Source organism: Giraffa tippelskirchi, chromosome 2 (assembly GCF_054371585.1).
Source record: "Giraffa tippelskirchi isolate mGirTip1 chromosome 2, T2T-mGirTip1v1.2.pri, whole genome shotgun sequence".
Lineage (NCBI taxonomy): Eukaryota > Metazoa > Chordata > Mammalia > Artiodactyla > Giraffidae > Giraffa > Giraffa tippelskirchi.
The window spans coordinates 93,463,688-93,490,662 of NC_137276.1; the positions used below are offsets into that span (position 1 = coordinate 93,463,688).

General features: G+C 42.5%; 1 protein-coding gene across 3 annotated transcripts in view; it reads right to left on the reverse strand.

Annotated features, from left to right (window-relative positions):
- Positions 1-8,536: 8,536 nt before the first annotated feature.
- Positions 8,537-26,975, reverse strand: part of TRIM42 (tripartite motif containing 42) — a 32,473-nt gene continuing 14,034 nt past the window's right edge. Inside the window, exons 4-6 of one of the 3 annotated variants that reach the window (XM_081574001.1) lie at positions 24,927-25,151; positions 10,183-10,283; positions 8,537-8,785 (exon numbers count right to left, since the gene is read on the reverse strand). In XM_081574001.1, coding sequence (XP_081430127.1) covers positions 8,692-8,785; positions 10,183-10,283; positions 24,927-25,151 — 420 coding nt within the window. In that variant the 3' untranslated portion in view covers positions 8,537-8,691. Of the gene's footprint in view, positions 8,786-10,175; positions 10,284-14,401; positions 14,671-24,926; positions 25,152-26,975 lie in introns of those variants that run through there. The other 2 variants (XM_081574002.1, XM_081574003.1) reach the window with 2 other exon arrangements.

Below are 26,975 nucleotides of genomic sequence, written 5' to 3' on the forward strand. Positions count from 1 at the left end.
TTTGACTAGACAGATCTTTGTTGGCAAAGTAATGTCTCTGCTTTTTAATATGCTGTCTAGGTTGGTCATAGCTTTTCTTCCAAGGAGCCAGTGTCTTAATTTCATGGCTGCAGTCATCATCTGCAGTGATTTTGAAGCCCCCCAAAATAAAGTCTTTCACAGTTTTCATTGTTTCTCCATCTATTTATCATGAAGTGATGGGACCGGATGCCATGATCTTAGTTTTCTGAATGTTGAGTTTTAAGCCAACTTTTTTCACTCTCCTCTTTCACTTTCATCAAGAGGCTCTTTAGTTCTTTACTTTCTGCCATAAGGGTGGTGTCATCTGCATATCTGAAGTTATTGCTGTTTCTCCTGGCAATCTTGATTTCAGCTTTTGCTTCATCCAGCCCGGCATTTTGCATGATATACTCTGTGTATAAGTTAAATAAGCAGGGTGACAATATACAGCCTTGGCGTACACCTTTTCCTATTTGGAACCAGTCTGTTGTTCTATGTTCAGTTCTAACTGTTGCTTCTTGACCTGCATACAGATTTCTCAGGAAGCAGGTCAGGTGGTCTGGTATTCCCACCTGTTTAAGAATTTTCCACAGTTTGTTGTGATCTACACAGTCAAAGGCTTTGATGTAGTCAATAAAGCAGATGTTTTTCTGGAACACTCTTTCTTTTTCTTATGATCCAACAGATGTCGACAATTTGGTCTCTGGTTCCTCTAACTTTTCTAAATTCAGCTTGTACATCTGGATGTTCTCAGTTCATGGACTATTGAAACCTGGCTTGGAGAATTTTGAGCATTACTTTGCTAGCGTGTGAGATGAGTGCAGTTGTGCGTAAGTTTGAACATTCTTTGGCACTGCTTTTCTTTGGGATTGAAATGAAAACTGACCTTTTCCTGTCTTGTGGCCACTGCTGAGGTTTCCAAATTTGCTGGCATATTGAGTGCAGCACTTTCACAGCATCATCTTTTAGGATTTGAAATAGCTCAACTGGAATTCCATCAGCCCTACTAGCTTTGTTCATAGTGATGCTTCCTAAGGTCCACTTGACTTCGCATTCCAGGATGTCTGGCTCTAGGTGAGTGATCACACCATTGTGGTTATCTGGCATGAAGATCTTTTTTGTACAGTTCTTCTTGTATTCTTGTCACTTCTTCTTAATATCTTCTGCTTCTGTTAGGTCCATACCATTTCTGTCCTTTATTGTACCCATCTTTGCATGAAATGTTCCCTTGGTATCACTTTTTTTCTTGATGAGGTCTCTAGTCTTTCCCAGTCTACTGTTTTCCTCTATCTCTTTGCACTGATCACTGAAGAAGGCTTTCTTATCTCTCCGTGCTATTCTTTGGAACTCTGCATTCAAATGGGTATATCTTTCCTTTTCTCCTTTGCCTTTAGCTTCTCTTCTTTTCTCAGCTATTTGTAAGGCCTCCTCAGACAACCATTTTGCTTTTTGGGAGATGGTCTTGATCACTGCCTCCTGTACAATGTCATGAACCTCCATCCATAGTTCTTCGGGGAGTCTCTCTATCAGATCTAATCCCTTGAATCTATTTGTCACTTCCACTGTATAATCATAAGGGATTTGATTTAGGTCAGGTCCAGTGGACCAGGTTTTGTTCACCTTTGCTTCAAGACTTTTTTGTTCTCCTTTGCTTGGAAGATTCGGTAAGAGCTGGGGAGAGGGGATGGAAGAAGCACAGGAATGGACTCAGAGGAGGAACACAGAGGTGATGGAGAGGGCTTTAGAAAAAAGCTTCATTTATTCAACTCTCTTGCCCTAAGGCATCTTTGCTTTTTATTATTATTCAATTTCTCCCTATTTTCATTGGCTACAGTATAGTAAGTTGGAGATAGTGTAAACCTGTTAGTTTGATTGAGTATTCTTTGGAAGAAAATTGAATCATAGGCTTTACACATTTGAAAATCAGGCAAAACTATTTAATCATTCTAACTTAAGTTTCCATGACTTTAAGAGAGCAAGATGAAAGAAAAAGAAACAAAGACAAATCAACCCAACCACAACCTTCTTCTTTGTGTATGAGAGTCTAGTTATGGAGAACTGGCAAAGTGGCTATGCGGATATTCCATGACCAGGAGATCCTGGAAATGGGATTTATTTGCAGGGCTTAAATAAAGGGGCATGATTTTCTTCCATTTAAACCATGCTCTAAAAGATTTCCGGAGAATCCCAGGGACGGGGGAGCCTGATGGGCAGCCGTCTCAGGGGTCGCACAGAGTCAGACACGACTGAAGCGACTTAGCAGCAGCAGCAGCAGCTAAAAGATTTCCACTTTAATTAGGTTAGTGGCCACAGGAGGCCCAATACTCAGGCATTGCTAGGCAACCCTCTGTCATGGATGGTGATGCTGGGCTGGGGCTGGCGGAAGGGCAGCTGGACGGTAGCAGGGATTTCTGACCTTGTCAAGTTTGAGGGTTTCCCTAAATGTCAGACTGTTTCTGGTACCTGCACAGGCTGTTGCTTGTGCTTTCAGAAGCTCTTTGTATCTTGCATTTGTTCATTGCCACAGCAGCTTCAAGTTCGAAAAATGCAAGCTTGCCTGTGGAACAGGTGCTGCTATTTTTTCAGGCTGCACTCACTGCTTGGTGAGCATGCTGACTCCAGGGCTCTTTGGTTGCTCTGTGGCCCAGTACTGGGCTTCATGGCAGTGATGGTGATGGGCCTCCTGAAACTGCCCTGGGAAAAAAGTGCCAAGAGGCACCCTTACCCTCATCTCAGGGCAAAATGAAGGAGCTCAGAGATAGGCAAATTCTCCTGAATGCAGAGCCTTTGAACTTGGAGCCCCCAGACTCCCACAGGGTACAAAGGTGGGATTATGGGCTTCTGGACTGTATTGACTTCCTGTTCCAAATTTTGTGGGTATGTGCTTTATGCCAAAGTTGTCATTTCTCCATATTCTCAAAGTTGTTGTTATTGTTCAGTCGCTAAGGTGTGTCTATGACTAGGAATTTTGAAAAAATTCAGAACTGCTCTGCCTTAAAAGAGGCAGTTCTCATCCAGACATGGCTGAATGGAATGATGGCAATTGTGTGGATTATTATTGCAATTGTAGCAATACATCCCGGTTACTGGGCATCCATCACAGGTCAGCACTTCACTTGAGGTTGTGGGGACGTATTCTCCTTATACCCCATGGTCTTCATGAGAGTCCTTTCCAGTGTTACTCTCCCCTCTAACAGTGAACCCCTGAGGATCAGAGAATGTCAACACCCTGACAGAGTCCTACAGACACAGAGTGGCTGAGACAGCACAGGGGCCCAGCTCTGGTGCCTCCTAGGCTGTGCCTCTCTGGGGAATCACCCAGGGAAGGTGACAGCTGTTCAAATGAGGTGTCCTCCATGGGAATCTCTGCATATGTGTGAGGGACCTCCCCTTCCTGTCGCAGCTCTTCCTGGAGAGCTGGGAGGGAGATCATGTTTTTGGAGTTGGGATCAATCCCTTGAGACAATCCACACGTTACAGGCGAGGTCCAATCAGCTGGTGGGTTCTCGCCTTTAAACCCACAGAGCACTGGGCTGGTCCCAAGAGACCATTTCTCTACAGCTCAGCCCTTCAATTTTGCCCCCATAAGATCTTACCTGCTTTTAAAGTAGAAAACACACACTTGAGCTCAGGGCCCTAATGTGTGACCCTGGACCTCAGTGGCCCTTCTTTCAGTGTCCCTTGTGGGGGGCCACGCCCAAAGCCTCTGCTGAGATGAGACAAGAATGCAGAGGAAGAGCCCGTCTGAACTTGCTCGCGAGATCTTAGTGGGTGTCGCTGGGTCCAGGCCAGGACCTGGGCTCCTCTCCTAGTGTCTCTGTTCCCCTAGGGCCACCTGGCAGACTATACTCACCCTCCTCACCTGCCTCCTCTGAGAGCCTTTCCCTACTCCCAGGGCATCTTGGACCTGCTTAGATCATGACCCACTCAGGGTTGCACTTGAAAAGCCCCAATCTGAAAACAGTAAACAGTGAAGTGAAAGCTTATGTAAGTGGCAGGACCCCTACTCCAACCAGAGGATTTAAGAGGGTGGTGTGGATCCTGATCAGACCCAGAAGCATCCCCAGGTACCCATCTACCTCTCATTTTTCAGCTTCATTTTCAGAATGGCTGTGCATGAGACAGGGCACAGGGTGAAGGCAGGGCAGGGCCCTCTCCAGGGCCAGGCTGCTTTCTGTCTCTGTGCCACATATAAGCTGTGTCACTGTGGGCAAGTTACTTAACCTCTCTGTGGCTCAGTTCCTCGTCAGTGAAATGGAGATAATAATAATAGTGCCCGCTGTGCTAAGTCGCTTCAGTTGTGTCCGACTCTTTGCAGCCCCATGGACTGTAGTCCACCAGGCTTCTCTGTCCAGGGGATTTCCCAGGCAAGAATACTGGAGTGGATTGCCATTTCTTTCTCCAGGTCATCTTCCTGACCCAGGGATTGAACCTGCATCTCTTTTTTCTCCTTTATTTGGCAGGTGGGTTCTTTACCACGAGTACCAGCTGGAAAGCTCTAATATTAATAATAAGGCCTACTTCATAGAATTTTGTGAAAATTAAATGATCCCGTACCTGTAAAATGCTTGGTACAGTGCCTGGAAAGAGTCGTAAGCGTCAACTCTTTCGGTTATGGTTACTACTATTATTTATTTCCAGCTTAACAACCTCATCAGCCATAGAATAAACTTGAAATTTTTCATTTACCTCTCTTATCTGGCCACAAATGCCCCATCTAGGCTTATCACTCCTTGGAGAGGAAAAACACATTTCTGTGTATTTTTTCCTTCTGTGTGAGGGTTTCCCAACACCAAGTAATTCTCCATGACATCAGCTGGGTGTCCTCTAATTCACTTCAAATCTTACCCTGTCTACCTTCAGATCCCAGCAGTGAGGTGCTCAGTCCTACCAGACTGCCTCCGCAGTTCTCAGGTGGTCACCTGCATTTTTGAGCCACTGGCCAACCATCAGGGTTCCCACAACTCCTCCTTGGGCTTGATCATTTGCTAAAACAGCTCACAGAACTCAGGGAAACAATCCCCTATGTTTACTAGTTTAGTATGGGATAAAGGATATCATAAAGGATACAGATGAACAACCAGATTGAGATATAGTAGAGAGGTCTGGGAGGGTCCTGAGTTCAGGTGCTTCTGTCCTCGTGGAGTTGGGGTGCATCACCCTCCAAGCACATGATGTATTCACTAGCCTGGAAGCTCCTAGAACATGTACTATTGGGATTTTTATGGGTCATCATCATGAAAGCAAGTTTGCTTGTTAACTCCATTTCCAGACCCTCTCCCCTCTCTGGAGGATGGGGAGGGGTCGGGCTGAAAAATTCCCAGCTTCCAAACATGATTTGGTCTTTCTGGTGATCAACCCCTATTGGGAGCCACCCAGGAGCCCACCCAGAGTTGTCTCGATAGAACAAAAGATGCTCTCATCACTTAGGAAATTATGAGGATTTTAGGAGCTGTGCATCAGAAACTGGGGTCAAAGGTTATTCAGAATAAAAGATCCTCCCAGCACTCCTATTTACAAGAGTTTTAGAAGCTCTGTGTCAGGAGCCGAGGGCAGAGACCAATGTATGTATTTCTTTTTGTTTCACACTCATGCATTTGATACACTAATCTAGCTTCTACCTCTTTCTCCATGCTGTTCCTCTACCTGTTCTGCCTACTGCTTGTTTCTCTGGCCCTTTAATTTCCTTCAACTTTCATGGCCCTGGGGGTGGATGTTCCATGCCTTCAACCAAACCTGGTCTGGACACAGAGCCCAGTGGGGGTGGCTTTGAATTTCTCCTCTTGCTTCCGGTATGGAAACCCATGGAAGGTAGAGCGTCCTCTATCAGTTCCTCTATTTGGCTGATACAGTTTTAATTTTTTAAGTAATTATTTAATTTCATGTTTGGCTGCTCTGGGTCTTGGTTGCTGTGCTGGAGCTTTCTCTAGTTGTGACAAGTGGGGACTACTCTCTAGTTGCGGTGCACAGGCTTCTCATTGTGATGACTTCCCTTGTTGTGGAACATGGGCTCTAGGCACTCCGGCTTCGGTACTTGCAGCATGCAGGCTCAGTAGATGTGGCTCTCGGGCTCTAGAGCACCTGCTCAGTAGTTGTGGGGCAGAGGCTTAGTTGCTCTGCAGCATGTGGAATCCTCCTGGAGCAGGGATCGAACCCATGTCCCTTGCATTGGCAGGAAGACTCTTAACCACTGACCACCAGGAAAACCCTTGATCAGTTTTTATGGAGTGACTTTGTTGTCTACTTTGGGGCTCGTAAAGAAACTTGCTATGCCTGGCTTTATTAAGATGAAAGACTCCCTTTATCTTGATTTTCTTGGAAGGTAAAAAAAAAAAAAATCAAAGAAATAAACCCTGAAACATCTACACTTTTATATAGAAAGCATTATTTCTGAGCTAAATGATTTTTTTTTTTTCCTGAAGGAATATTTAGAAATTGTAGCTCCTGGTGGAATTAAAGGAATGTAAATGAAGTCATGCATAGATTCACAGCAGCTGAAGAACTCTGTTCGGGACTCTATTTTGCTAACTTCTACAATTTGCTGTAAAAAATTCAAGCTTCTGGGCCCAGTTCAGTTCTGCAGTAACCCGTGTCCCTTGGGCTTCTCCCTAAATTGCATTTTTCCCCTAGATTCAGTCAATTATTTGCCTTGGAGCATGTTGGCTTTTCTGAGAGCTTCTACACAACCTGACTTCTGGTTGTTTTTCTGGCAAAGAAATCATTTGATTTAAAACCAAAATGTCTTTGTGAATCCTTTGGAAAACAGGGTGACAGGGAAAGGTCTACCATCATCCCTCCATCACGTCAGACCTTCCCTTCCTCCCTGTCCGCCTCCCATTGCAGAACTGGAGTTACATTAGAGTATAATTGATTTGGGCTTCCCTGGTGTCTCACTGGTAAAGAACCTACCTGCTAACGCAGGAGATGCATTGATTGAACCCTGAACCCAGGGTTCAACCCCTAGGTCAGGACAATCCCCTGGAGAAGAAAATGGCAACTCACTCCTGTGTTCTTGCCTGGAAGATCCCAGGGCAAAGGAGCCTGGAGGCTGCAATCCATGGGATCGCAAAAGTGTTGAATACAACTTAGCGACTAAACAACAAAAACAAATAGTTGATTTACAATGCTGTGTTAGTTTCAGGTGTACAGCAAAGTGATTCAGTTATATATATATTTTCACATTTTTTTCCTTATAAGTTACTACAAGATATTGAAGATACTTCCCTGTGCCATACAGTGGATCCTTGTTTATCTATTTTATATAGTGTATATCTATTAATCCAAACTCCTAATTATCCCCCGTCTTCTCCTTTGGCAACCACACATCTATTCTCTGTGTCTATAAGTCTATCTCTGTTTCATATATAAGTTCGTTTGTGTCATATTTTAGATTCCACATATAAGGGTTATTATACATTTGTCTTTCTCTGTCTGCCTTACTTCACTTAGTATGATAATCTCTAGGTCTATCCATGTTTCTGCAAATGGCAATGTTTTGCTTTTTTGTGGCATACATTCCATTGTATGTATGTACCACATTTTCTATATCCATTCATCTGTTGATGGACATTTAAGAACCATGCCTCTTTGATCTTCTAATCCTTCAAATCTAAGTGAAAGTGAAAAGTGAATATGGTAGTTGCTCGGTCATGTTTGACTCTGCGACCCCATGGACTGTAGCCCACCAGGCTCCTCTGTCCATGGAATTCTCCAGTCAAGAATACTGGAGTGGGTAGCCATTCCCTTCTCTAGAGCATCTTCCCTACCCAGGGAGTGAACCCAGGTCTCCTGTATTGCAGGCAGATTCTTTATCATCTGAGCAACTAAGACAAGTTCCTATTGGTTCAAGTTTTTTGGGAGAGATGATATGGTTCAAAGGCAGTGAATCTGAAGTGCATGTGTGCATATATGTGTGTTTGTGTGCACATATATTCGTTCATACAAGTGTATGTGTGTATACGTGTATATGTGTGTGTGTGGCACAGCTGAGTGTGTGTGGCTGGGTGCTGCTGATGGCTTTTACCAGGAAGACATGTCAGTGGGCAGAAATAGGGGCACTTGTGTATAACATTGCTCCTGCCATTTTTGGTTCATATTATCTCTTTTTTTCCCTGCATATACCCCTTTATTTGTTTCAGAGGAAAGCAACTGTTGAAATGATATCAATATTTCCCCACATACCCTGTTTCTCATTATCTCTCAGAGCAAAATGAGAGATAAAGATAAATAGCACAGGGTAAATTCAGACTTCAACAACTCAAATCAATGAACATTTTCTGAGGATTTTTTGTGCCCAGCTTCCATTCACTCCCGCTGCCGTGCCCTTCTGCAAGCCATCTTCATGGTGGCCTCTCCTCTGGCCTGTGCCTATCATTCCTGCCCATCCCTCAAAGGCTAACTCTGGTCCTCCTGCAGCCTGGAACCATCTTCCAGCAACTCAGGCCTGGAATCATCTTCCAGCAACTCAGCAAATCTAGTGGGTCCCACATGTGTTGCTGGTCTGGGAAAGGGCCATTCCTCACAATCACTCAGAGGCTTTTAGAAAACACTAAAACCAAGGTCTCTGGGCCCTAAAATCTGATTAGTGGCTCTGGGGTGGACCTTGGGCATCTTTATTTTTAAAAAGCTCCATAGGTGATTCCAATGCTTTCTTGGATGGGGCCCCATAGCTCCAGAGGCCACAGAACAGATTCAACACCCATGTGCTTTCCAGGTGGCCTGGTGGTTAGTAAGCAACCTGAAGACCGGAACTAGCTTCTTGTCTCTCTGGTCTCTCCTGCAGAGCCTATTTGAGTTGGAGACAATTGATGCCATTAGTATTCTAGCAAATCACTGAATCACATCCACTGATGACTCAAGTTTGTGTCCCCAGTCCAGGCCTATCCTTTGGGTCCTAGTCTCACATAATTGTGCCAATTATTTAGCTAATGTCTCTCAGCCTCTACTCCACCTTTCTGGACTTGGTCTCTGATGCTGAGGTTGTGGCTCTGCAGATAGCATTTTTTTTTTTTTTTTTGCCAGCTGACTCCATGATGCTCTGCTACTAGGGGACACCAGAAGAAGATTGGGCTCCTGGGAGGAGGTGTAGGAAAAAGTTTCTTCCTGTCTTGCTCTCTCTTCTGGGCAGCGTCACTTCCCAGGCTGTGGCAGTTCAGCTGTCACTGACAGTTTCCAGCTTTTCTCCCCACACCCTAGAGCTGGCCTCCCAGAACTCCCCCAGAGACACAGCACCAGCCTGGTAGTGACCCTTGCTCAGAGATCTGAGTCCCAGCTCAGCAGGGCTCCTCCTCACAGCCTCTGGTTCTGGTAACCGCACCCTCTTCCCTCAATTTCCCTGTTCATGGGGGTGACAGTGGCACCTAGGGAAGATAGTTGCCACCTCTGTGTTATCCCAGTGTCTCTTTTCTGTCCTGAGTCTTCCAGCATCTGTTGACCAATTCCTGTGTTCAGTTCACTCTGTTAAAAGGACTGGTGTGGTTTCTGTTTTCCAGACTGAATCAGACTGACACAGCACCCAGGTGCTGCTGATTCCACTCACTAATCGTTCAAGCATCCTCTTTCACCCAAGGCAGAACTCGAATGTTTCCCTGAAACTGAAAGTTGTCTCTTCTTCCCTTTCTGGATCTGTCATCCACCCAGTGCTTAATCTGGAATCTTTGACACAATCCTTGGTCACTTTCGCCTGCTCACCCATATACACCATTGGTCAGAAAAGGCTCTTGATTCCACCTTGAGTCTGTCCCTTCAGCCCAGGTAACCACGCTGGTGCTAACAGTCCTCCTGCCTTTTCTCTTGGCTCCTTGCAACTCACTGTCCACAGAGAACCGAAAGTAACACTACTAAAATATAAATAGGGTTGTAACACTGCCTGGGTTACAGCTTCCTTACATGCACACCCTCTGTGATGGCCTTTAAGTTCTGCCAAGGCCATTTACCACCCTTCTTTTCTCCTAATTTCCTGCAATCAAGCCTCTAGGAATGCTGTGTTCCTGTTTTTTTCCTGCATCAGGGCCTTAGCACTGCTGCCACTCTATCTGGGACTTTTTTTTTTCTTCTGTTTGTCACATGGCTGGTTTATTCCCTTTCTTAAGGAGATAGCTTTAAATTTACTTCTTGGGGAGCCCGTTACTAACAAAGCATCATAGACTGGGTGTCTTATAATAACAAAAATTTACTTCTCACAGTTCTAGAGGCTGGAATTCCAAGATCAGGGCACCAGCATAATCAATTTCTGGTGAGGACCCTTCTTCTGTGGGTGTGGATGGTTGTCTTCTTGTTGCATCCTCGAGTGATAGAAAGACAGTGAGTTAGTTCTCTGGCTTCATCTTATAAAGGCACTAACCCCATTCTTGAGGGTCCCACCCTCATGACCTAATTACCTCCCAAGGCTCCACCTTCAAATACCATCACATTGGGATTAGGGTTTCAACAGGTGAATTTTGGACAATGCAACATTCAGGCCATTTCACCCTCTTTTGAATTAATACCTCCCAGCTCCATGCTCCTTTCCTCCCTAACATTTTTCATCATTTCTAGTCATCAGCATACTTATATCTTTGTCTTCCTCAGTTCAGTTCAGTTCAGTCGTTCAGTCGTGTCCGACTCTTTGTGACCCCATGAATCATAGCACGCCAGGCCTCCCTGTCCATCACCAACTCCTGGAGTTTACCCAAACCCATGTCCATCGAGTCAGTGATGCCATTCAACCATCTCATCCTCTGCCGCCCCCTTCTCCTCCTGTTCCCAATCCTCCCCAGCATTAGGGTCTTTTCCAATGAGTCAACTCTTCGCATGAGGTGGCCAAAGTATTGGAGTTTCAGCTTCAACATCAGTCCTTCCAATGAACACCCAGGACTGATCTCCTTTAGGATGGACTGGTTGGATCTCCTTGCAGTCCAAGGGACTCTCAAGAGTCTTCTCCAACACCACAGTTCAAAAGCATCAATTCTTCGGCGCTCAGCTTTCTTTACAGTCCAACTCTCACATCCATACATGACTACTGGAAAAACCATAGACTTGACTAGACTGACCTTTGCTGGCAAAGTAATGTCTCTGCTTTTCAATATGCTATCTAGGTTGGCCATAACCTTCCTTCCAAGGAGTAAGTGTCTTTTAATTTCATGGCTGCAATCACCATCAGCAGTGATTTTGGAGCCCCCCAAAATAAAGTCTGACACTGTTTCCACTGTTTCCCCATCTATTTCCCGTGAAGTGATGGGACCAGATGCCATGATCTTAGTTTTCTGAACGTTGAGCTTTTAAGCCAACTTTTTCACTCTCTTCTTTCACTTTCATCAAGAGGCTCTTTAGTTCTTCTTCACTTTCTGCCATAAGGGTGGTGTCATCTGCATATCTGAGGTTATTGATATTTCTCCCGGCAATCTTGATTTCAGCTTGTGTTTCTTCCAGCCCAGCGTTTCTCATGATGTACTTTGCATATAAGTTAAATAAGCAGGGTGACAATATATAGCCTTGACGTACTCCTTTTCCTATTCATTAGACTGTAAAATATGTGTGGCAGGACCATGCCTGTTTAATTCCCCACTGTGTTCCCTGTACCCAGGTCTCATTACAGATGTGTTAAATGAATGAATGAATTTAGAGTGAAAAGAAAAAAAAAAAAAGAAAGAAGAGGAGAGGTGCTCAAAAACTACCATTTTCTTAGCTAGCAACTATAGTAATATACTACAAGGTCTTTTCAAGTAGACACAGCCACTAATTATCTGTTCCTGTACTCAAACATGGTTCTCTAAAGAAAGACTGACAGGGATGTTGAAATATGCAGATACACAGTGAGATTATTGCTTAAAACATAGTGGTATATATTTATGAATCTCTTGGTTATATTAGTAGTACACACATATGTACTACTATGCACATGCAGAACTATAAATCGCTGTATTTTATGGCTGTAACTTATGAAATACTGTGCATCAAATACACTTCAATTAAAAAAAACTTCCTCTTTAGAACAGACTTGTAGACCCAGAGGGAGATGGAGAGGGTGGGACTTGAGAGAGTAGCATTGAGACATACACATTACTATATGTAAAGTAGATAGCTAGTGGGAAGTTGCTATAGAACACAGGGAGCTCAACCCAGTGCTCTGTGACAACTTACAGGAGTGGGTTGGGCTTGGGGGGTGGGAGGGTCCTCTTTAATAGTATTTTCTACTTTGTTACATGTTTTCATGTTTATTACTCATTTGCATTTGACAACAGTCCTAAGAAGCGGGAAAAGGAACATTATTCTTATTTTATTAAAGATTAGCTGTAAAATACCTAAACAAACCACATCATCATATAGACAATAAAGCCAACATCCAGCTTTACGAGATGAGAGGGACTCAGGGAAGGTGAGAGAGGAGCTCACTCAAGGCCACACGGCAGGTGAGGGAAGTGCTGGTTTTACACCAGATCCTTGCCTCCCTTTTTATACCACAGGAAGAGTCCCGGGAGGGTGCACTCTATATAAACCATAACCCAGGACCCAATGATGTGCAAGGATTTCTGCACCATTAAGAAACTCCATCTTGCATTTGGGAGAATAGTTCAGCTACCAGTGAAGTGGGCTTCTCAGAGAATCTCACTGACTGTCTTGGTTGCTGAATGCAAGTTTACATGTTCTCTAGATACGCAAGATGGGGTGCTAAGGCTTATCTGATTCTGGTCATTCTTATTGGCTCTGAGTAAGTGTGATCATTGTAATGCAAAATTGGTATCATTCAATTTTTTTCATCTAATTTCATTCTAGTTTATCAGTAGCAAAATCCCTGCTGGCATGTCATTTAATTTGCTCCCTGTGCTAATGATGATTCTGAAGCCTTTTACAGAAATGATTATATGGTAATACCAAATCTGATGATGGATTCACGCCATCATTTATAGTAATAAGATCATGGCGAAGCTCCCTGCGGTACTGCTTCTTCTAATACTGTTGGGGGGCAGGGCAGGAATCAGCTGAGCTTCATCTTATATTGTTAGAAGATCATCACCAGGGACTTCTCACAGGGAAAGGCCCTTTTCTGGCTCTGATGCTGAGCCTCTGAGCAAAATTATGGGTTGCAAATGCCATGGTCCTATGGGTGAAGCTAGGTTGGCTGGCCACACATGTCCATGGACAGCTCATGAAAAGAATGGGATTAGAGAAACGGGAGACTGCTGACCACCTGTCCCTTTCCATGCCCTCTCCCACTTCTGTGTATAGACCCTCATGGTGCAATTTAACATGTGGGGGGGTTCACAGGAGGGTCATTCTGTGCACCTGTCTTCCAACACTAGTTCCTCTGTCCCTGGTTCTAATGTGCAATGTGAGCTTCACTAAATCAGTCACTGGAACAGAATAAATGAGATGCTCTCCCTGCCCTAGAGACTAGGGACCAATGAGTGCTTCTGAGCATCATGGACTGGAATAGATATCTCTGTGGGGAATGAGGTGGGGAAGAAGTGCTCTGTGTTTAGTGAGACCCCAGGGAAAAAAAGGAGGTATCATCCCAAATTAGACCACTTGGAGAATCAGCAAAGAGTTCCTGAAGGAGGTGGTTGAGCTGGGGCCTGTAAGACTGGTGATGTCTTCTAATCAGCAATGGGGTGGAGTTCAGGAGAGGGTCGTTCCAGCCATGGGTCCTTGTCAGGCAAGAAGCTCTAGAGGCTTCCTATTGTCTGAAGGCCTGGCCAAGTTCAGCGAGGTTGGAGATGACACATAACTCTGCCATTCTTCACTGCCTTACTTCAAAGAACTGTAGGGGGGGCCTCCTACTAAGCATTCTACTGCTCCTCCTTTCCTCTGGGAACCAGAAGGAGTGAAGAGAAGAGGGAGCACTCTCATTCTTTTGGTTCCGAGGCATGCCTCAGACCATAGGGTTAAAGTTATGGGAAGGCAAGTCCAGGCTCAATAATTAGGAAGTGCATTCTAACAATATTGGCTTTTTCATATTAAAACAGACTGAATAGGAAGGGAGTGATAGGCATATGTTCATATGTGCCATGTGCTTAGTCATGTCTGACTCTTTGTGACCCCATAGACTGTAGCCTGCCAGGCTCCTCTGTCCATGAAATTTTCCATGCAAGAATACTGGAGTGGGTTGCCATTTCCTATTCCAGGAAATCTCCTACCCAGAGATCAAACCTGTGTCTCCTACGTCTTCTGCCTCCCCATCCATCAGTGATTTGCCCAAACATTAGTTCTAGTAACTAGAACTACTTAGGCCAGGACCAGAATGCACACCCAGGGACCTGACTTCAAAGAGAGTGACTTTTTTTTTTTCTCAACCAGTGCTGCCTCTTACAAAACACTACAGAATTTTGAGCCTAGGGTTAGACCTGAGATAATAAAACATACTGACTTGCTGACTGTTTTGTATCTTAGTTTCAATTTAATGAGCAAACAGCAAGCCAAGACATCAGGCATTTCTTTTTATTAGCTCTTAGTAGACTCCTGCTGAAATGGCTCAGAGGTCCAGGGAATATCGTCTACAACCTCACTGAAGAATGTGGTGAGAAAAATACTTTTACATATGTGTGTGTCTCTACGTGTCTATTTTGTGTTGCATCTCTGAGGTTGCTGCCTGCTCTGCAGGGGTGCTCAGAAGCGTTTCTGGAGGGCAGTCTGGATATTCTTCAGCAGGCCCCACTTAGCTCGGTTCTTTCCACGCCCATCTGGTGTTACCACCTGCAATCAGAAGCAGAGAGCCCTGGTACCAACCACAAGGACACAGCAGCCCCCAGAAGCCTGGCGTCTGCAGCGGGCCAGACACTACACATATTATCTGATTAGCTCCTCATGTCAACAATCACATGAGGCAGGTGCCATTGATCCCATTTCAAAGATGAAAAAACTGAGGCTCAGAAGAACCAGGTAGATTTCCTAAAGTCTCCGAGCTAGTATGTGGTGGGTTTGGGATTTCATAGAGAAGGTCCCACTTCTTTAAGGCAGCTCATGGGACTGAGTGCTGATTATTGTGTTGAGGTTGTGACCCCAGGTGGCTTCACTAGAGAGTAGCCCCAGGGTGCTCCCCACCCAACCCCTGGAAATTGTTTCTGTCACAGCTCTTATCATTTGTACATTTCAGTGAGTGTGTTTCATTTTCTTACCAGAGTGTGAGCACCTTGATTGGGATGTGGAAGCAATGACAGTCATCTCTGTATTGCCAACATCAGATATGGTACAGAGAAGTGTCTTAGAAAAGTGAATGAAAGGTGAATAGAACCATAATTTGTACATCTGCCAACTGTTTCTCTTTGATGCTTCATACTATCCCTGACCACAGTGCATAGTCAGTGCTGCCTAGAAAAGGCAGCTTGCATTGGGTAGCAGGACTTTCCTAGAAGTCTCACCAATTCAGCTTAGATGTGGAGCTCTGTGCCTTACCTTGAGGGTGATGGACTTACCAGATCCTGCTCTGGTGGAATTTCTGTTCCTTCCCAATACACATTTACTGAGAAGGCATTTAGGGAGTGAGGTCAAAATCCAGGTGTGATAGACAGCACACAGGATCAATGAGCTCAGTCTTGATGGATCAGGACTCATGGGGGAGGTGAAGTGGGGGTGCAGTTTGGTTTGTGAAGAGCAAAGTTTATACAAAGCACAAAGTCTGTCTATATAAAGATTTTTATGTTTGTATTCAAGGGGAAAGGACAAAAATTAGACACTATTACCATTATGCTCTCTAGTTTTGCAAAATTTATTTTTAGTTTTAGAGAAAACAGGGCTTCATGCAAGATAAAGATTATATGTATGGTGTTAGATTACCCATTCCTAGATAGAAATGGAAATAATACATGGAGATAACCCTGATAAGGGTTATATAAATGTGTAAGATACGCACACAGAGCTATTGGGGGCAATGAGGAAGAAATAACAGTGTTGTGACACGTTGGGAATTGACTCATAAAAATAGGGGATTTAAGCTCTGTCTTAAAGGACAGGATCTTCAGAGATAAAGACTGAGTACGACATGTGAATGGGGCAGTGGGGACTGAGGTGTGTCTATGAACAAGAGGATCAGATGAAACAGGACAGAAGAAACAGAGAAGAGAACTTGAGATACTAAATACTAAAGACATTGAAATGATACCTGATAGGCCTTCCCCTGCCCCAAACCTCAGATGGCTTTCCAAATCAATTCTATCAAGCTTTTGAAAAAGAGTAGTTTTAGAAAATAGAAATAGCTTCCTAGTTCATTTTATCAAGCTAGTAAAATATTGGTTCCAGAAGCAGATAAAACCACATAAGCAAAACAGTATAGGTCCAGTTCATATATGATCATAGATGCAATACTGCAAAACAAAATATGAGCTAACTAAAACCAAGTATATGAGAAAAATAATGCATCATGATTATAGAGGGTTTATTCCATGAATTAAAGTAGAGTTTAACATCAGAAAAATTAATGTGATTTATTTCATTAATGCCTAAAGGAGAAAAATCACACGATTATCTTAAATGATATAAAAAATTATAAAGTTGCATAAGCTCTCAAAAATTTAAAAGTAGAAAGAACTTTCCTTAACTTAATAAAGATTATACATCACAAAAACTAAATAAAAAAACCCATCAGGGTTCAATGCAAAAACATTAAGATTAGGAATAAGACAAAGACATCAACTCTTACAGTTGCCGTTTCTACAGGACCACTAGACCTGACCAAAGGTATAAGGAAAGAAAAAGAAATCAGTGTTCAAGAATTGTATGGAAAGAGATAAAACTATCATTATTTATAGCTGATATGATCTTATGCTTGGAAAAAAGAGCAGAATCAACAGATAGACTCTCAGAATAATGAGAGATGATTGAGATTGCTAGAATCATGATTAACCTATCAACACAGTAGTTTTTTTCCTAAGCCAGCAATACATTAGAAAATATAATTAAATAAAAATAACATTAATAATATAAACTAAGTCTTTAAAATATATAGTTTAACCAGAAACATGTAGTACCTCTACAAGAAGAATTCTAAAACCTTAGTAAAGCACACAGGTGATTTGAACAAAAATCAGAAATATTACAAAAATATTAATTGTCTCCAAATTAGAGACTCAATGCCTCCCCAACTGAATTATACTTGTTTTATCTTTTCTTTCTTTTTTTTAGGAATTCAATTTACTTACTCCAAAATGGAGTTGGCCTTCAATAAATGAGACCTTTAAAAAGCATTAATTTTCATGCTTCATGTAAAGGAATACATTTCTATGATTAACTACATAGATCTTACAAAAGAAAGAAGGACAATAGGGAGACTTACCTTAGCAGTTCATTAAGACATAGCACAAAACTGAAATCAACAATAAAGTAGTGTGGTACTGACGTAAGAGCAAACAGACCAATAAATACAACAGAGAACTCAGAGAAATGCCTCTAAATATATGGCAATTTAATACAAGATCAAAGTGGCATCTTTTTTGTATTCTAATGGAGAGGATATTGCTAGGTAGGTGATATTGGGAAAACTGGCCCATTCAATGTCCAAAAAAAGTAGAACATATATACCTAGCACTATACACAAAGGTGAACTCTGGATGGATTAAAGTCCTAAATTTGAAAGGTGAAACTCAAGTTAATAAAAGAATATGTAGAAGATTACCTTTGTGATCTAAGCCTTCTTAAGGACTTTTTAAACAAAACCTCAAAAGGTCAAACCATGAAAAAAATAATTGGTGACACTGATCACATCAAAACCGAAGATTTCTGCTGTTTCATGAAGTACACAATGAACAAAGTTAGTAGACAAATGTCAGAACTGAGAAGATATTAGCAGTATCTAAAACCATGATCTAGAATATACAAGGTCATACTGCAAATCATCTAGAAAAAGAAAAATGCAATGGAAGAATGAGTACATGATATTTAGCAGGCTATCTGCAGAAGAAGGAATCCTGAAAACAAACATAAGAAAAGAAATTTTAAATAATAAGGAGACAGCATCTTATACCTATTGGGCTAACAAAATGGTAATGGGCTAGGTGGGGTCTAGGATATAGGGACCCTCATTCATTCCTTATGGAATGTACATGAATCCAGTCAGATCAAGTACCATACACTCTATCCCCAGCAATTTCACTCATGGTTTATGTCTGATAAGGGCTGAATTGTGTCCTTCGAAAATTTTTATGTTGAAGTCCTATTCTCAGTATTTCAGAATGTGATGTGTTTAGAGACAGGGCTTTCAGAGAGTTGATTAAGTTAAAATGAGGTCATATGGAGGGTCTTAACAAACCTAGACAGTGTATTAAAAAGCAAAGACATCACTTTGCTGACAAAGGTCCATATAGTCAAAGCTATTGTTTTTCCAGTAGTCATGTACAGGTGTGAGAGTTGGACCATAAAGAAGGTTGAACGCCAAATAATTGATGCTTTTGAATTGTGGTGCTGGAGAAGATTCTTGAGAGTTCTTGGACAGCAAGGAGATCAAACCAGTCAATCCTGAGGGAAATCAGCTTTGAATACTCATTGGAAGTACTGATGCTGAAGCTGAAGCTCCAGTACTTTGGGTACCCGATGCGAAGAGCTGACTCACTGGAAAAGACCCTGATGCTGGCAAAGACTGAAGGCAGGAGGAGAAGAAGATGGAGAGGAGAAGGCAGAGGATGAGATGGTTACATAGCATCACTGACTCAATGGACATGAGTTTGAGCAAATTCCAGGAGATAGTGAAGGACAGGGAAGCCTGTTGTGCTGCAGTCCTTGGGGTCACAGAGAGTCAGACATGGCTTAGCGACTGAACAACAGCAACAAATCCAATGTGATTGTCCTTATAAGAAGAGGAAGTCTGGACACACAGAGACACACCCGAGGTGCACTTGCATGAGAAAAAACCCTGTGAGTCTTTTCTCACAGGGAGAAGGTGGGGAGAAAGTAGACATCTGCAAACCATGGGGAAGGGGCTCAGAAGAAACCAGATCCTCCAACACCTTGATCTTGGACTCCTGGCTTCCAGAACGGTGGGACAATACATTTCTGTTGTTTAAGCCAACTAGTCAGTTACATTTTATGTGACAACCCTAGTAAACTAATAAAATGTCCCAGAGAAAGTCTCACATCCCCATCCCAGCCACAAAATATGAATAAGGCTGTTAACCGAGCATTATTAGAGGTCACCTGAGTGTCTATTCTGCTGAGTAAACAGGTAAAATATGGTGAACACCAGCTCATTATAAAGGACAGGGCAGTGTTAGGAGTTAGAGGCTAAATGTGCCCAACAACATGGTGGTTCATAAAAACAGTGTTCAGAGTAAAAAGGTAAGACACAGTAAGTTATGTAACACCATATTGTTTGTGTAAATTAATAATACATTCAAAACAATACATACCATGTAAGAACACATAAAAGCAACAAGATGCACAGAAAACATACTGGAACAGATATTTAGGGAGGAATAGTCAAAAAAGGAATTAAATACATAAATAAGAAAGGGCTTGAAGTCCTAAGATTTTTTTGCCCAATAAAACATAACTCTCAAGAACAAAAGCACCCCCTAATACAAAAAAATCAAACAAACAAAAAGAAAAGGGCCTTACATAGACCCATGTTGATAATGGACCATGGATTGAGGTGTCTGACTAATTCCACCTTCTGTGTGTGAGGTTAAAAAATGATAGATCAGGTTTGAGCCTAAATTATACTCATTCCAGGGTTCTAACTTATTGGCAGGGAAAATAGGAAGGGACCAATAGGGTTCTCTTTACATGAACCATCAAGGGGCCCTTTAGAAAATAATGAATTCTAAGGAGACAGAGCATGTAAACCACTTCAACTTCATATCAGGGCATGGAGTATATACTGTGAGTATGTGGGTGAGTGAGTGGGTAGCTTCAGGGTAGTTATTTTGAATGTGTACTAGTGTTGGGCACTCAAATTATCCTTAACTCCAGCCCCTGAAGATGTATATGTCACCCTAAGGCAGGGTGTCTGCAGTAGGGACAGAATGAAAACCAGAAGGACGCTTTTGTGAAATCGAACATGTCCAGGAAGGCCAGGTAGCCCTGCTCTGTGGCTGGGCTTCCAGCCTCAGCGCAGCCTGAGCAGGAAGGAAGCAGCCCTGTGGATACTCAGGGTAGCTGGCAGGAGCAGTTGCTGAGCACACAGGAGGCACAGCTGAGGGGCGGGACCCAGTACAGACTGAGAACGAATTTGAGAGGATGGGTAGGGACAGGAATTGGTGCATTTCCTTAAGAACTATAGGGAATGACAAAGAACAGTACCAGTTTGTGACTATTCTGGGGCCTGAATATCTATCCCCAGATCTGATGTAATCTGGGACATCTGGTTTATGTCGGGTTGTGGTAGGCAGAATAATGTTCCCTGCAAAGATGCCCACGTGCAAATCCCAGGAGCCTGTGAATGTCCTGTTACATAGCTGCGCTGTGTGTGCTGTCGCTCAGTCATGTCCGACTCTTTGTGACCCCATGGACTATAGCCCGCCAGGCTCCTCTGTCCGTGGGATTCTCCAGGCAAGAACACCGGAGTGGGTTGCCATGCCCTCCTCCAGGGGATCTTCCCAACCCAGGGATCGAACCGAGGTCTCCCACAATCCAGGCAAGTTCTTCACCGTCTGAGCCACCAGGGAAGCCCTGTTACATAGCAAAGGGGGATTAAGGTTGCTAGTTAGCTGGTTTTAAGATAGGGAGATTAAGGACTTCCTGGTGGTCCAGTGGCTAAGACTCCACGCTGTCAGTGCAGGGGCCTGGGTTTAATCCCTGGCCAGGGAATGAGATCCCACATGTTGCAACTAAAATACATTTGAATCGGTTCTACTGAGATGGATGAAACTGGAGCCCATTATACAGAGTGAAGTAAGCCAGAAAGAAAAACAACAATACAGTATACTAATGCATATATATGGAATTTGAAAGATGGTAACGATAACCCTATATGCGAGACAGAATAAGAGACACAGATGCATAGAACAATTTTATGGACTCTGAGGGAGAAGGTGAGGGTGGGACGTTCTGGGAGAATAGCATTGAAACATGTATATTATCATATGTGAAACAAAACACCATTCCATGTTCGATGCATGAGACAAGGGCTCAGGGCCGGGGCAATGGGATGACCCAGAGGGATGGGATGGGTAGGGAGGTGGGTGGGGGGTCCAGGAAGGGGAACACATGTAAACCCATGGCTGATTCATGTCAATGTATGGCAAAAACTATTACAATATTGTAAAGTAATTAGCCCCCAACTAAAATAAATAAATTTATAAAAAATAAAATAAAATAAAATAAAGATCCTGTGTACTGCAACAAAGACTGAAGAGGTCATGTGCAGCAACTAAGACCCAGTGCAGCCAGATAAATAAATATTCAAAAAAAAAAAGATAGATGGATTATATTGAATCATCAAGTGGATCCAATGTGACCACAAGAGTCCTTTGAAGTTGAAGAGGGAGAGGCAGAAGGGAACCGGGGAGATGATGACGTGAGGATTCAGCTTAAAGTTGCTGGCATTGAAAATAGAGGAAGAGGCCATGAGCCGAGGAATTTGTCAGCTGCTTGAAGCCCGAAAAGGCAAGGAAATGAATTTTCCCCTGGAGCCTCTAGAAATCACATAGCCCTGCTCACACCTTAGATCTCTGATTCCCAGAATTGTGAGTTAATAGGGAAATTTGTGTTGTTTAAGATACCAATTTGTTACAGCAGCAATAGGAAACCCAGGCACAGGGGAAAAGTTAGATTTGTCATGGAAAGACTTCCCAGAAGTTTGAAGACTTCCCTGGAGATTTGAAGTCAGAGGGAGACAATGGGGTGAGAATGGGGGCAGTGGTCATTAGGTGCACTGAGGTCTAGAGGAAGAGCAGGAGGGACGGAGGCCACAGAGTACATGACTGATCCAAAACCACGTCTCCGTTCCTTCTCAAACATCAATGAAGCTCTTGGATGTTAGAAGCTCTCACCTGGGAACTAGGGGCCAAGAGGGGTGAGCAAGGCCAGCATGATGTCTGACCTCACTGAGTGGGCTGCCTAGTGGACTTGGGGCTTGGACCCAGGTACACTGCTCAAGTCCAGTACTCTTCTTGATGTATGATTTTGCTTCATAAAAGAAAGTCCCACTCACTGCTGTTGTTTGGACAGCATCCTTCCAGAGTATGAGGCCAGGTCCCCGTGGCTGAGCCCACCCTGCCCAGACTTCATTGCATCTCATTATCTGATTACGGGGCCTGGGACGAAGAACTCCTGCCTTGGATGAGACCTAAATTCCCACTCAACTCCTTCAGGTTACATGAGGCCAGTCAATTTCCCTCTTTGAGCCTCAGTTTCCTCTTCTGTAAACTAGAGGCAGTAACTCCCTGCCTTCGAGCAGTTGGGATGATCACTGATAATGAATATACAGTGTCGGACACAGAGTCAGCCTGCAATGAATGAGACCTTTAAAAAGTGTTAAAGTTAATTTTCATGCTTCATGTATTAGACTGCAAATAAAATCTCTAAAAAATAAAATCAACAAGCCACAGACTATGAAAATCAAATATAAAAGGTGTTATTTCACTTCCTTAACAAAAGGATGGGAATATTGCATTTTGGATAAGAAATGATTCTGCTGCCTCATTACGGCACTTTAAATGAAACCTTTCAGGAATACCTGCATAGCACTGATGCCAAAGGAAAAATATTTCGATTTTATAGGAAAGAGCTGAAGTCATTACTTTTATGAAGCTTTATAAATGTCATTCAAACATACCATCTTATTTTCATTTGCTATTGAAGCCTTTACTTATGCAAATCATGACAAATGTTAAGGAAAGCTGAGTTTCCCCTGGAATGCTAATATAATCACAAAGAAGGAGGAAGAATTACTTCTGAAGGAAAAATCTATATTGCAGCCTTGTGAGTCAGATAAAAATGAAGCTTCCAGAAAAGCTCATTAATTAGTGCTCTGCTTATTTAGAAATTGTGTTAAAAAGAAAAGAAACGGAATGAGTTTTCTTCCCTTATAGGGAGTGCAAATGCTTGACATAAACAGTTTCAGGGGGATGTTGCTTCTTGATTGATTGTAAAATAGCACATAACAACTTTCAGGTCTCTTACAGTATTTTGCAATTATTAATTTTAGGTATCAGTTTCTTTCCTCACTCTTTTATGCAGACATTTGTTCATATATTTATTTGTTTGGTCACATTTTCACTCGTGTGTTCATTCAATAACCATTAAGAACCTGCTCTATGCACAGTGCTTTGGTAAGCACTGTGGGAGAAAGAAAGATGAATTAAATGTGCATTTTGTTTTCAAGCAGTTTAGAGTGTAAGAGGGATGACAAAATATCTACCTAAGGAAGGCTGACGCTCTTTGGTCTCTCCACCCACATCTTCGTCCCTTGCATCTAAAAATGACTTAAGATACATGTAAAAAAAATGAGTAACAGCACTGAGTGCCCTTCATGGGCAAGACATTTCAGAGGAATTTCTAAAAAATGAGAAGGCAGATGGAATTAGATCGAAGGAAAAATCCATAATCAAAAGGACATGCTGTGAAATGTGGTGGCAGCAGAGTGTGTTCTTTGCTCTGGAGAGAAGGGTACCAGCAAGAACTGGGCTGTGGGGCAATTGACAGACAGGGAACCTGGCTGGGGTCTAACAGGGGGAGTGGCCAGGCAACTTTCTCATCACTCACTCTGCCTTCCCATGTGAGTGTCTGACCTCTGTGGAGGGGGAGGGGATGCATAGAGGTGCTGTGCTCCAGAAACAGCGCATCGGGGTGGAGTAGAGGCTCTCCACCCCCCAGGAGACTTGCTTCTAGTGTACCGAGCAACAGCACGATCCTGCCCCACCCTACCTCTCACTTCCCTTTATCACCAGAGGGAGCAACCAGTCAGATTCTCTTCTGCAAACATCTGACCGGAGTTCAAGGGCGTGGAGCTAGTCAGACTGTGTTGGTCACACACAGATTGCACCACAAACCTCCAGAACCACATGCAAGCTGAATTTAGGGGAGGAGAAATGATGGGCTAGCTAACAGTGGTGCAGATTTGGACAGAAGCAGAGATGGAAGAAGGGTGTGTGTGGGAGGGAGTAGGACAAGATATTGCTGGAGAGACTGAGAAAAACTGATGACTTGCCAGTTTTCTTGTGTATCAGGTGTGTGTCCCACATGGAAGTGGTCTCATGACAGTCCTCTCTCTCTGTACTATAAATTTCTCTTTTCAAAAGTCAAAAGGAATGGATTTATTCTCTTTACTTCTAAAGAATTTCTGATTAAGATATAATTTACTCTGATTCCTAAGAGCACCATCATGGCTGTACAGTAAGATAGTTCTAGGCAGTCTTGGCATTTTTCTTCCCTTTGTCCTTTGAATATCTATAAAATTATGCCCATGAATGTATTTCCTCTGGAGATACAAGGAAGAACCAGCCTTGCATCACAAAAAAAGATAGGAATAATCTTACCCCTTCCTTTTTTGGAATCTTTCCTGGCTTGCTCACTGGCAACTCCTTGACTTTCAGATACACAACAAATACATTTATTTTTTTAGTATAAGTATTTCCTAAATATGGCATGGGACACACTGACACTAAAAAATTTATTCATTGCATGCTTCCTGTATTTATATTGATTAAATCTGATACACTATCTTTGCTTGAGTCACCACTGGGGCTAATGTGTCATTTTTTTGTCCTTCTTAAACCAAGATTATTTGTTTTCTAGACCTTGAGCTCCTTGAAGGCAAGAATTATGTCTTGTTTTCCTTGGAACCTCTACATTCTAACCTGATACCTGGCACGAATGTTTTCTGTACCAGACTGAAGTGATGATTCTCAGGCCTCATTAGCAAAGTTGGTTGAGGCCAGGGGCCCTCTCTGTGTCCTTGAGTAACAAGTTTTCTGGGAGTAGAGGGCCTGTCACAGGGTGAGTTCCATGATCTCACGATCATCCTGACAGCTCCATCCAGAGTGGATCAAGAACATCTGTCTGAGAAATAACGTGCACAGTACCTTGCAAATGTCACTCCACTGCCCGGGACCGTTATCATTGATGGCTCGCACTTTAAACAGATACTCGGTGTTGGGAGTCAGGTTGTGTAGCTCCAGATTCTGCTGCATTATGTCCCGAATTTGCCCACAGAGCTCTGTCCGTACATTGTTAGGAGGGGAAGTAATGAGTTCGTAGAATTCCATCTCAAAAGAGTCCACGTCTTCTGTTGGGCATGTCCAGTAAACCTAGGAAGAAATGGATGTGTCAGTGGGGTACTAGCACACACCATGCAGTTTTCTATTCCTTGAAGATCTGTGTTGTTGACCCCATGAGGTAAGTTTAAACTGACTCAGCTCCTCTAGCTGCTGAAGACCTTGTGCAACAGTCTTGAAAGGCTGGGTGATGTGTCCTGACATGATGCTTACCATGCGTTTTAAGAACAGATGGATGCTCCTCTGGCTTCTCTTCCTATCAGTCAACGTGCAGGTGATCTTGCCCTCTGAACACCACTAACCAAAGTGTCTACCACTTACTGAACACCTTTTATGCATCAGATTCTGTGTCAGACATTGCCTGACTCATGTGGTCCTCACAACTCCCTCGGAGGGAGATTTTATTATCCCATTTTACAGTGGGGGGCTTCCCAGGTGGTGCCATGGTAAAAAGCCTGCCTGCCAATGCAGGAGATACAAGAGATGCGCGTTCAATCCCTGGGTCAGGAAGAACCCCTGGAGTAGGAAATGGCAACCCATTCCAATATTCTTGCCTGGAAAATTCCATGGACAGAGGAGCCTGGCAGGCTGTAACCCATGGGGTTGCAGAGTCGGACACAACTGAGTGACTGAGCATGTATGCAGACATTTTACAGTGGAGGCTCAGAAAGGTTACATTTAGCAATTTCAACTAGAAGTTGTAAAGGGTATACATTTCAACCCTTCATTTATATACAAAAGAGTCACAAAGAGGTGAAACGACTCATCCAAGTAATGGAGAATATATTTTCACACTCAAAGCATAAAATGTCAACTCTTGGGAAGAGAAATATTAACAAATGTTAATTAGTAGATTGTGCCTGACATATACATATTTTATAATAACTGTATTTTTAATTATACATTGCATATTTTATTTAAATTTTCATAAAATTAAGTGTTATTGTGTGTCCAGGGAGCTCAGCCCAGTTGCTCTGTGATGACCTAGAGGGACAGGATGGAGGGTGGGGTGGGAGGGAGGTTCAAGAGGGAGGAGATGTGTGTATACTTATGGCTGATTCATGCTGCTGTGTGGCAGAGATCAACCAACATTGGAAAACAAATATCCACCAATTAAAAATTTAAAAACGTTGTGTATAAAACAAAGCTAATTTATAACTACTTTTATAAGTATACATATTTTAAAGTTTCTATGAATTTGTATGATTAATTTATAATTATTTTTATATATTTACACTTTTGAAAGTATAAAAAGCTTGACTTATTATAAGTCATATAGATGTATAAAGTTTTTAAACATTTTTTGATTATCAAAATGTATCCATTTTAAATACAAACTTGGAAAACACCTAAAAAGTATAAGAAAGAAAGAAAATAAACATCTCTTATAATCTCACAGTTCAGTTAATAGCTCATTATTATTTCTTTCCAATTTTAGAATACACACAAACACAAAAATTTATATAATTTGAATTATATTGCTTTGATTCCTGCTTTTTTTTTCACTTATTGCATTTTATATATGCCCCTATATCATTAAAAATTCAGTAAAGTACCATTTTAATAATTGTCTCATAAATGATTTAGTCCTTCTATAGTTGAACATTTAGGTTACTTCTAATTTTATACTCTAATAATGATGCATTGAACACTTTGGGGCATGGATCTTCATCACAGTTTTAATCATTTCCTCAGGAGGGATTTCTAGAAATAAAATGGAGTTTTTATTAAAAACTCTTTAAGATTTTTAAGATACCTAGTGACAACTCATAAGAGTAACTTAAAGAGTATTTCCTGTGCCAAAAGGAGACAATGAATTTAAGGTTACCAAAGGAGAAATGTGTAGGGGTGGAGGTA